We start from the raw sequence: 11,933 nt of genomic DNA on the forward strand, positions 1-11,933 counted from the left end.
ACACTCTAAAGTGAAAAAGCTGAAGCATTGATTCAGTGCTTGTAAGGAAGGATGCTATTATAAGTATTATAAATTTAAGAAAAGAAAAACTCAACAACCACCTTACACTATAATAGTTATGTTTTATTGTAAACTATAAAATACACTATCTGGTAATATATTATACTTATTTAACTTGATATGATCTAAATTCTACCGAAAACACGATCTAAATCTCAATATATAACACCATATCTTTGGATATAAAAAAAGTATCAACTTCTTCCAAATACAAATATCACACTGGAGTACCCAAAAAAACTGTCAAATTCTATTAAAAACGCTCTAAATCCCACTAAATATCACTGTTATCTTTAGGTATCAAAATGTATTGATCTCTACCAAATACAGGTATCATATTGGACCAATAAACACTCGGGTACCAAATTATAAAGGAAACCAAATTAGAAGAAGAAATGTCAAATTCAGGTACCAAATGATATATTTAATCTTTACAATACCATTAGAAAGAACCTTCCAAGCAAATACTTGTACATCTTGGGCAAACATCCAAGAGAACATACTCTTAATCAAAATATGCAGAAATTTGGCTAAACTAAATATGATGCCACTAAAAAAGTCTCAACATCCATAAATTTGATTCGCTAAATCTACACACTGTACTATACCTGTACATTTGAAATTTTTTTCACTTCTAAAAAGAATACAAATCAAAGAATACTAACACAAAGTCATGAACTTTGGCGCACACAAACACACCATGACCAACCACAAACAAAAATCCCACACAAATGAAAGCACCCAATCAAAAGAATGAAATGAATATGGAACATGAAAGAAAAAAAAACAAACACTAAAAAGACACTCATGATTTATATCTTACAAGCAATGGAGATAATGTCATCCCTAGATGGATTGCCTTCACCAATGCCACAAATTGGGATAGACTTTCTTGAGAGAACCACTTCAGTTTCCACTTCTTACTACTCATACCAGCCCTTTTTTGCGTTTTGGTCGAGGAACCGGCTTTCGATGTGCTGGACTTAATGGGTAATGTTATACAACACGTCTCTCCTTGCTCGATGACCTAAAAAGTACAAACCGGATTAACAATTACCTTCCCTAGACTCGACATCAATGGTAAGTAAAGGGAAATTGTGTATGTCATGGTAGATATAATCCCACTTTCTACATGGATTTTAGAAACAACAGAAAAGGAGATTTTGGGTAAAAATACCATGGAAGCCCTTGTACTACGTATCAGATTGCATTTTGCCCCCTCTACTAAAAAAATAGGCAAATTAGTCTCTGTACATTAAATCAATGAGCAAGCTGATCCTTTCTGTTAAAAGTTCCATCCATTTCTATTATTAAATACTAGAATGGCTAACAGAAGAACCAAACAGTGACTTGTAGTGTCACGTGTACGTCAGCGGGACCAATTATTAATAGTAGAAATAGATGGAATTTTTAATAGAAGGATAGTTTGCTCTTTCATCTAATGTATACGGACTAAATTGCTATTTTTTTAGTAGAGGGGAAAAAATACAATCCGACTCCTAATATAAGAGCCTCTATTGGTACTTTTACCAGAGATGTTGCTGTCTATTTTGAATGGCTTATAAACGTCTTAATGAACATCTAATAGGGAAAATAATTATTCTGACGGAATGTATCAAGTATAAACCAAAAAATATGGTCATCTTCTACATGCAATTTTAACCATTGGTTGCAGAATGCAAGACAAAAATACTAGAAAGGTTACCATCTCTGATATGTCTGAGATGTCGCAGCTTGAATCAAGGGAGAAATATGGACTGGAACATGCATTGTTTAGGAGAGAACTAAACTGAAAGATGTCTTCAACGCAAACAAGCACATGTCCTCCGATAACAAACAATGATCTTGAAAACCACGGTTCCTCTGTCCAGTTTTCACATAAAATAAGATTAAGCATTATCAAGTCCAAGGTTTATGTGTATATGCCTTTGCATTCGCATGCAAGTGGGAGCTTAAGAATGCTAGATGAATAGTTGATAATCAAGTGTTGTCATATAATCCGAAGAATATAAACTGCTAAATATAACCATACAACTGGTAGAAGTACCATGGAGGCCCTTGTACTAGGAGTCGGATTGCATTTTGCCTCCTCTACTAAAAAAATGGGTAAATTAGTCCCTCTACATTAGATCAAAGAGTAAATTGGTCATTATGTTAAAAATTCCATCATTTCTACCGTAAAAAATTGGTTCTAGTATGTCAAAATGAGGTACATAGCACACCACATATAATTGTCAAGTTATTCTAATAGCAATGCCAATTTTTAATAGTAGAAATGGATGAAATTTTTAACAGAAATGACCAATTCGCTTTTTGATCTAATGTACAAGGAATAATTTGCCATTAAAGGAGGGAAAATGCAATATGACTCCTAATACAGGGGCCTCCATGGTACTTTTACCTCATAGAACCACCTTTTTGTCTGAATGCATGTATGTATACACAAGAACAAAGGTATCAGCATTCACAACCAAGGTACTACGCAAGCAAGACAATGATATTCATGCAGAAATAACAAAAAGATATCCCAACATCGTAAACTATGAACATACTTTCTCACAAACTGAAAGCATTTTACTTTTAGCCCTCAGAGAAGGAAACATATGAGACATCCTACAAATTAGTCAAGGGTTCTGGACAAACAAACACACAAACACAGACTCTGCAATATAACCTTATCGGCAAATACAACCTGTTGACATCTTCCTATTGACATTTTCAAACAAACACCAAGTCAAGTCAACCAATCCCATTCATCTAAAGTTTCATCTAAAGAGCAATTCATCAGGATTTGAAAGAACAGAACTTTTCAATCCTTCCCGTTCCACACAAAATTATTGGTAACATTCTAGAGATGACAAGTAAATTAAATAAAACAAATCATAACAGGATAAAATTCATTGAACATACCTTCATGGCCACCTTGCCGGAAAAGCACCATGGAATATTGGAAAATGCTTAATTTTAAACCTCCACATATTTGTTTCTCAAACAACTCAGCCTGAACCTGCTCCAAACTGCCATTTAAATTTCCAAACCTCAATCTATCATGACAAAGAAAATGTATGTTGTATGGCAGTTATTGAAGTCAAAACTAATCATTATTATAATCCATGTCCCATTTGTTGTAAGATTGTTGATCTAGAGTGGTTTTTGGAGCAGTGCATGCAACTTATCCACATCCATTGAGACATAGGTAAGGAAAAATATTTGAACGCAGAGATAAATAAACCAACACTAATATGAAATCTTACACTTGAATACTCCTACCAGAAGTGTCGCTGCTTCATAGTATGAAATTCATTTTAGGATGGATGTCCAGAAAAGTATTTATGTCACATAAACACACAGAGACACATACAGCTGGTATTTTAAGCATTAAGTTTCATGGTTAAGTAAAAGAGTATTGAAATCACCTTCTTAAAGAACATTTATCATTTGGTGTGGATGAATCAGAAGCTTTCAACATGTAAAGTAATTGACTTGATTTCTCGATGCTCCTTGTTACGAACAAGTATGCTACACTCCCTTTGGCATACACCCTATTCAACAATAGAAAATATACAGTTATAGAGGAATGATTAGTTTCTTAACTTCCATTGAAGTTATAAATCACTAACCTCACAACCTGAAGACTCAGACCAACTAAAGCCTCTCTTATATCTTCAACCCTATGGGAACCTAATAAATCCAAGATACTCTCTGCAAAGAGATCAAAGTGCACACCATAATGAAATTTGGCAATCCGCACAAGAAATTTTGTCAACAAACACTGAAAAGACTATCAACAAATGACTACTTCATAATCCAACCTGATCCATCAAATGTGACGCCAACAAGCAGCACATATAACTTCTCCTCACTGCTCAATACTAGAGCTACTTCTCTGCAGAAACAAGGAAAGCAATGAATTATTTAGAATTCCAAGACCTCAATTTACAAGAAAGACCTGGTTGGTGTGGGTTTATGACAAATCATAGCTACTATAGAAACACTCCAAAACCATAACAAGCAAATAAGATCAATGATTTGCACAAGTACCCAATGTAAACATTTCTATTTTACTACAGGCATCCAAGAAATGACCTAGAAAAATCTAGCCTAAAACACATTAGAAAACCACGAAGATTAGCACCAAAAAGAGAGAAAATTTCCTCAGACAAATAGGTTCACTAAAATACATGAAGGGCAAATACAAATGCAAAAAGAATATAAAATGGTAATTGATTGACACAACTTCACAAAAAATTCCTTCGTAAGACAATAATATTAGATGCTATTGTGCATTGAAACTCATTATCAAAGTAGTGTCAATCTATCGCCACTAATATGATTTTGAATTCCCTAGCAGGAGACTGGAAAGGCCTCATCACAACAAATTAAAACCCTTTTTCCTTTCTTTGGCAGCACTTACCTTTCCCCACAAAAAGGTTGGTCAACCATGCAATTGCAACGCATGTATGACCTACAAGCCTCATGAACCGTCAAATCAGCAACATTTTTATTGAAATAGTCCTCAATAAAATCGTTCTTCCCCTGAGAAGAGCACTCAGCACCAGAATATCTCACAGCATTATCAACTTGTGGTCTTGAAATAGCTTTTTTAATCTGGTTTTTATCAAAACCTTTTTTATGATCACTACCATTTAAAGAGCGCTTCCCTTTCATTTCTTCAATATCAACCCTACTAACCTCCAAGGTGCCATTTGATTCTTGTGGTACCTGTTGACAGCTATTCTCTTCCAACAGTGAAATCACTCTTCTTTTTGGTTTCCTTCCGCTTTTTCCCTTTTCAAACCAATCAGCCTCTTGGTTCACAAAAGAAGATATCTCTGGATAATTAGAACCTGTATCTAACTTACCGTATGGTTGCAGGGATTGGTTCATACTTACAATTTTGTTGATCCTGAGGGTTTGTTCAGTGCATGAATCAATTATGCCGATGCCATTTTGACTCCCATGTGAAGTGTTATTTCCTTTTTCATAATAAGTATGTGCAAAAGAATGCAATGGAGAATGCCCTTTAGTGCTCCCATTGGGATATTCCTGGACAGGTATCCCAGCTTCAGAGTAATCATCTTCACTGCAGCTTGTATCACTGTCAGATGATGCTGCTGAATAGGACTCTGCTGATAACTGCAGAATTTCTTCCACCAAATTATGGCGACGATGCAGAAGGTCCTTCTGATAATGAGGTGGCGATCCAGGGTTAGCAGATGATGAATTAGACTCGGTCATAATACCAATAGTATTCAAATGTGATACTACGGCATTTTGAACCATTCTATTACTTTCGTCAAGGGCAAAAATATTACATTGAGAACTCTCAGCTAAAACGGATCCGCTACTACCCTCATCGTGCAAGTAAGATTTCTGATACTCGTGTTTTACATCCATTGTTCTCAAGCCTGGTAAAGTGAACCCACCAGTAATACCTGACGAAAAAATATGGTCAAAATATCTGTTGGCATTCACACTGCCAGACGTATCTGCAAAAGAATTATCAGATTCCAAAATGTTCATGCTACTTTCATCTCCTGAAGCTTGAACAGAATCTGAAACATATCTAGAACTTTCACTAAGATGCCTCTCGCTTTTCCCACCTTTCTTATAATTTTCTTTCCCAGGATGTAACATAGCTGCATTAAAATTACCATCATCAGCAAAATCCTCAGAAGCATGATCCATCCAGTCCTTGAACTCTCGCAACCAAAGAATAGAACGCTCTTTCTTCAATTGTTCTACTCTTTGCATCAAATCAACTATTTCAGCCTCATCCTCAGATATGATGTTCTCTTCTCCGCTTCGCATTTCATTACCGCATGACAAAGAATCTTGATCAGAACAAATGTATGAACTATCTTGTTCATTCTCAATCAAAGCAAGTCGAGACGCCTTTCTCTGCAAGAAATTAAAAAGATTATCACCTATTAACAATCATAAACAAGGTATAATAAATTATGAAGTACGTGAACAACCAATATTGCATCAAATGCATCCAAAAGACTAATCAGGGTGCCAAAATTTCACCACAAGGAGAGGGAGGATGGATGACTGCAAAGTTAAAAAAACATACAAATATGAGAATTAGTAAAGCTTTACGCACCCTCTTTTTGTTGATACCCTCCTCTCCTTCTGCACCTTTTGCAGGAGAGTAGAATCCAAAGCTGGAAGGTCGCTTCTGTCTGCTGGCAACAATAATCTTCCTCTTCCAATACTCTCTGGTGCTGATTGCTTTGTCATCTAATTTCAACTAGTCAACCGTATAATAGAACAATGAATAACGGTATGATTAGCAGGAAAACAAGATAGAAAATAAAAATATAAAATGTTTTACCAAAGAAGCACAGAAGTTCAACAACCAAAACATCCATCTCCAAATAGATACCTGTAAAACTTACATTTTCAGGACAACTGAAGTAGCTGAATACTTGTGCGCGATACCATCGGGCACAACATAGTGGATTCCCTTCAAGCCATAAGCTTCGAAGAGATGGGAGCCCTCCAAGGAACTCCAACTCTAAAAAATTGGAAATAATATTGTAGGAAACATCAAGCCCTTCAAGAGACTTCAAATTTTCAATCCCACGCAACGCCGTTAGAGAATTGTTCCTCAAAACAAGTTTAACAACATGACAGGAGACCTGCATTTTTCATCAACAATGATGTGTAGATCCAAATAGAATTCCTATATCAAAATATTTGGTCAAAACATCAAGGCATAACCTTGTAATAATAAAAAAAGTTTAAGAAAGTTTTCCATACACAATTAAATGAATGTCAGACCACTGAATCTTTAAACAGACATATAATCTAAAATTGTGTATGTTTAATTACAAGGTTTCCATACACAATATTTGGTCAAAACATCAAGGCATAGACCTTGTAACCCCTTCTTTCCTTTCCTTTCCCTACCCTCCCAATAATCTAAAATTGGTGTTAAAGTAGAACTCATAATTTCCTTAATGAGTTCTTTTATGAATAATACCTAACAAGCTTCTTTCGTCAATAGCTCCACAATCTTTCAAAAATGATTAAACCAAAACAGGAAGTACTAAAATGAAACTCTGACAAAATGGATGCCATATGGGCAATTGCACAAGTAAAAACACAGCAAAAAGCAGTCTATTTAACAAAAGTACTATGTGAAAGAAACCTAGAGTCAAGGCAGTTGATAATGCCTTACCAAATACATACATCCATTTATCAATTTTTGAGCATCAAGTCAAAACCAAAGTCACAATTTCATTAGTAAATAATCCAAGTAACTTACCTCACTAAATGATGAGATGGATCGCAGTTGATTGAATCCAAGGTCCAAGTGCTTCAACTTCACACATTTCCGAAGATTATCCACCTTTGCAAACTTGTTTCGACTTAAATCAAGCGTTTCAACAGCAGGAAGAAGGTTCAAAGACTCATCCATTAGTAACAAGCCATTGCATGCACAAGAAACAAAGGACAACCGGTTCCACTGTGGAGAGCCCTTTATCTCAGCAATTCTACTAGCAAACACATGTCGCAGAGCATCCTACATAATTTTGAAAAACAAACACAACCCATGAATTGTTCTGAAATTCTAGCAGTAATTCACCTACTATTAATATTACTAAATTGTCATTAAGAGACCAAAAGAAGGAATAGTATATTACAGTTCATAATACTATAAACTAAAATAAGGGTAATTGATTCTTAGTTCGTTGGTTTAATAAATGCAAAACATCCCAAATAAACTCACAGTTGAATTATGACAAACAATCTTTTCCAAAGTATGCCTCAATTCAAGCAACCCTTTAGCTGCTGAAGTAGACAAATCACAGCCTCTAAGTTCCAAAACCTTCAATCTCCCAAACGGCAACAAAGAGAGAGGAGTGGGATCACGCGCAGGCGGTGGCAAAGCAGACACCACCTTAAGAGTCGTCAACAGCCGCAGAATCCGACGAAGTTGTTCAAGCGCCCGGTGGTCCCCAAGGTCCGACACGTAAGCCCGTAGATAGTCAACTGGAGCTCCGGCTAAAAGCCTCTCGAGTTCCTGCAGCGCCTCGAGCCGTGACTGTACGTAGTGAAGCCCTGCCGGGTTAAGCTTCAATACCTTGGTCCCTTCGATCAAAGCCCCAGCCTGGTCATCGACAAATTTAACCAGCTTCTCAAGGTAGCGATCCCCTGTGACGGTCGCCATTGGGTAAAGTAGTAGAATTAGGGTTTAGAAACAGAAGGAAATCATCCGTTGGCTCGCATCAAAGCTCACACATTCAACTCCCACACTACACAAACATGTATACATATACATGTATATATATCAGAACTCTTAAACGAATTCAAAATAAGAGATCAAAGGGAAAGAGAAATGGATTCAAAAGAGGGATGAGGTTTTTGCTTTTGTTATTAAAATCATAACATAATTATAGGAAAAGCGGTTCAAAGGAATATTTGGGACTGGGGAGATAGACACACGGCCTTGAGATGGACAGAGATTTTCTTTTTTGGGGTTTTCTCTATTTTCAAAGGGGATTTTGAGGATGACGATGATGATTAATTGGGTCAAATGATTGAGTTAAACTTTAAAAGACTTTGGCATTTGTGAAGAACTGGATTTTTTTTCCTTCGAATTTCCAAAGGGATTGAAAGGAAGTTTCTTTGCTGTGTAAATAAGATATTTTATGTTTGTACATTATTGGAAATAATTTTGAATGCTTCAATGTTAAGTTAAATGTAAAGGGATAAACTAACAATTAGTCCTTCAATTTAGTAACCTTTTTCACTTTAGTCTTTGAACTTTTTTATTCATATTAGTCCTTGATTCGTAAACTTGAATTCCATACTACGTGTGACATTATAAAATTAATTTGAATTTAGTAATTTTCTATTTTAGTCTTTAAACTTTTTTATTCGTATTAATCTTTAAATACCACATGTTTTTGTGACATTATAATATTCTGCTGCCATCACCTAAAAGTTTCGAATTTTTTTATTTTTTATTTTTTATTTTTTATTTTTAAATTCATTTTAGTCCTTTAATTTTTTTATCTATGAACACAACGAGTTTTTCTAACTTGATTCATAACCTTAATGATATAACAGTATAAGATTATACCGAATTTAATAATTTTTTTCATTTTAATTTTTGAATATATTAATCCTTGAACACAATAAATTTTTGTATCTTAATTCATAAATTTGGATTTCATTAAAAGTATGATATGATATTGAAATTAAAATTAAATATAAAAATTCTAAATTTGTTTTTATTAACAAGATAAGCCTATATAGTTTTATATTTATATTGAATTAAAATCTAATCGAATTTTTAAAATAAAACTCAATCAAGCTTGAATTGAGGTTCGAGCCCCAAAATTTAAGTTAAAGTTAACTAAACTCAATTGCATTTTTTATCGCTACTCTGTTGAAATATCTCTAGTCAGCGTTCACTTCATTTTTCTTAAACTCTTCATTAAAACATCATATAATAGAAATTCTAATGTCTCGTAACTTTTTTTTACAAAGCCTCCAATGATCTTAGCGCAAACAACTTACTCTCAATCCAACATTTTACTAAAAAATATAAATAATATGTACCATTTATGAGGACTTAATTCGAACCTATCTCATTCTTGATAAAAACACAATCCACACCTTTGTAGTGTTATGAGGAGAGGGGGGATCCCACTTAATCAACTAAAGTTATATTCTGAACTTGCTAAGCACTTGTTCTCATATTGAGGCTTATTTTCTTTTTCTTTGTCTAAATTAGTTATTGAAAACCTTATAATTCAAGTCTCAATGTGGAAACAATTGTCAACTTTAAGGCTTAACTTGAATAAAAAAATTTTATACCCCAATATAAAAAAAATTTACCAAATTCAAACCCAAAAATAATTTAACCCTATAGAAAATGTCACCTTCCTTCAAAGAGGAGGGTTTTTTTTTAAAGAAAAAAACTTTTGGTGCATTATGACTATCCTTTTGTAAACATTCTATAAACTTTGTTCCTAATAAATTCATTTTGTGTTGGAATTTGGTAATTATTTTTATAATTTTTTTGTCCAAGTTAAGTAGTAAATTTGACAATTGTTCTCACATTTAGACCTAAACTAGGTAATTATTCATACATTGTGACTTGAACTTTTTTTATTCAAATTAATCATTGAACTTGGTAATTTCCCATATATTGAAGTTTGAACTTGATATTTGTTCCCACGTTGAGCTCTTAACTTTAGGGTTTTAAAGGAAATATCATGGATAAATTTGGACAAAAAAAAGTTTAAGTCCCAATATGAAAATAATTGAAGTTTAGGGTCTGGCTTATACAAAAGAAAAAATTCAAGCTCCAATACGGAAATAATTACGAAATTTAGAGATTAACTTGAAAAAAAACAATTCAACCCCAATAATTACCAAAATTAAACCTAAAAAGTGATTTTACATCTTAATAAATTTAGCAATATATTTAAAAAATTTTGAGATATCTTTTACCAATCTATTACCCAAATATATCTCAATTTAATATTTGATGTTACAATCACAAGAAATCACTATAAACAAAATAATTAGCTTGACACAAATTACACATTGTATGCTTAAAATTCTTAAGATTTTCTCTAGCATTAAGTCAATGCACTCATTGGTGGTTTTCAACTACTAAATGTTAAAAGGAATCAAGTTTAAAATTTTGAAGAAGTACGAGAAACTGATTTCCTTTTTGTTTGTAATGATATCTACTAATCATATTTTAATTAAATTGTCGATATTTTTTCGATTTCTTGACATTTATATATATTTTTCCAATATTTCATTAAAAATAATCATGAAAACAATAGGTCAAAATTAAAAATATTGATCAATAAAAATTAAAATATTATTTTTTTAAAAAAATAAAAAAAGATAAGGCCTAAATCTCAATATTACAGAAAGTTGACTCACCATAAAGGTCATTAAACTATTAATAATTTCACATGTGGATCATTCAACTTCAAAATATTGTAAAATGATCACTAAATTATTTTAAAAAATTCATTTAAATCATTACATTATTCAAAAGTTTTTATTTAAATCACTGGAATGTTAAGTTTTTTTTATCTAAAAAAAGTCCTGTTAGTAAGCTCCAAGTAATAATTCGATGAATAGTATGGTGGATCAATACTTATTGACAAGCAGAAGAACATATACCTTAGATCAAAGTCGGTCCGATAGCCAATGTCAAAGATCAAAGAAGAAAGTTGTTTGGATTTTGGTTCGCAAATTTAAGACATTCAAAGTTGTTCTATGAAAAAAAATGAACTATAGAAGAAAAAAAGAATGAGAGTTTTCGATTGGTGTAGATGGTGCGAATAGAGAAGACCATACAACAACGGTTTTAACAGATTAGTAATTTAAATAAAAACTTTCGAATGGTTCAGAGACCATTTTGTAACTTTTTAAAAGTGAGTGACCAAAAGTAAACTTACTAATACTAGTGACCTTGGGTGTAATTTACCCCATTATATAAGTATTTTTTTTCTTTCAATTACTATTAAAGCATTGACGTGCACGTAATGTGATTTTAACATAAAATGATATTTAATGTGCGTACAAGATTATATATAACACAACAACAAAAGAAAAATATACAATATATATACATACATATAAACCATAAAATTAAAAGAAATTATATTACTATTGATTATTTTAGTTTATTAAATAATATAAAAATAAAAAATAATCATTTAATATAATCATTTAAAAGTAATTAATCGGCACATGTGAGATGACACCAAATTTAAGTATTACCTAAATAGCATAAAAAATATAAATATAAAAAAATAAAACTAAAATGTATCTGATTTTATATAATAAATGTTATTTAGGTGCCAAAGTTTGTATTTATAATACTT

General features: G+C 32.8%; 1 protein-coding gene across 4 annotated transcripts; it reads right to left on the reverse strand.

Moving 5' to 3' along the window:
- Positions 1-605: 605 nt before the first annotated feature.
- Positions 606-8,733, reverse strand: LOC107944315 (uncharacterized). 4 transcript variants are annotated; one of them, XM_016878141.2, is made up of 11 exons: positions 7,799-8,733; positions 7,334-7,591; positions 6,462-6,704; positions 6,167-6,313; positions 4,475-5,961; positions 3,873-3,946; positions 3,681-3,762; positions 3,477-3,602; positions 2,971-3,077; positions 1,766-1,923; positions 606-1,087 (listed from the first exon to the last, which is right to left on the reverse strand). In XM_016878141.2, exons 1-11 carry the CDS (start codon positions 8,237-8,239, stop codon positions 866-868), a joined length of 3,345 nt encoding a protein of 1,114 aa, XP_016733630.1. In that variant the 5' UTR covers positions 8,240-8,733; the 3' UTR covers positions 606-865. The 4 variants fall into 4 exon arrangements, 2 of the variants coding, with proteins under 2 accessions (XP_016733630.1, XP_016733631.1); XM_016878142.2 differs by lacking the exon at positions 1,766-1,923 and having other exon boundaries at positions 7,799-8,722; XR_001696187.2 differs by lacking the exon at positions 1,766-1,923 and having other exon boundaries at positions 1,014-1,087; positions 2,971-3,067; positions 7,799-8,722.
- Positions 8,734-11,933: the final 3,200 nt, after the last annotated feature.

The sequence above is a fragment of the Gossypium hirsutum genome, chromosome D12, assembly GCF_007990345.1.
Source record: "Gossypium hirsutum isolate 1008001.06 chromosome D12, Gossypium_hirsutum_v2.1, whole genome shotgun sequence".
NCBI classification, from domain to species: Eukaryota; Viridiplantae; Streptophyta; class Magnoliopsida; order Malvales; family Malvaceae; genus Gossypium; species Gossypium hirsutum.

Coding starts and splice junctions, on each gene's coding strand:
- LOC107944315 (XM_016878141.2), bottom strand. CDS start 8,239: ATGGCGACCGTCACAGGGGATCGCTACCTTGAGAAGCTGGTTAAATTT. Junction 1,924..2,970: donor CCGGCAAGGTGGCCATGAAG/GTATGTTCAATG, acceptor AAAACTGGACAG/AGGAACCGTGGTTTTCAAGA. Junction 1,088..1,765: donor TCTCAGACATATCAGAGATG/GTAACCTTTCTA, acceptor TGTACTTTTTAG/GTCATCGAGCAAGGAGAGAC.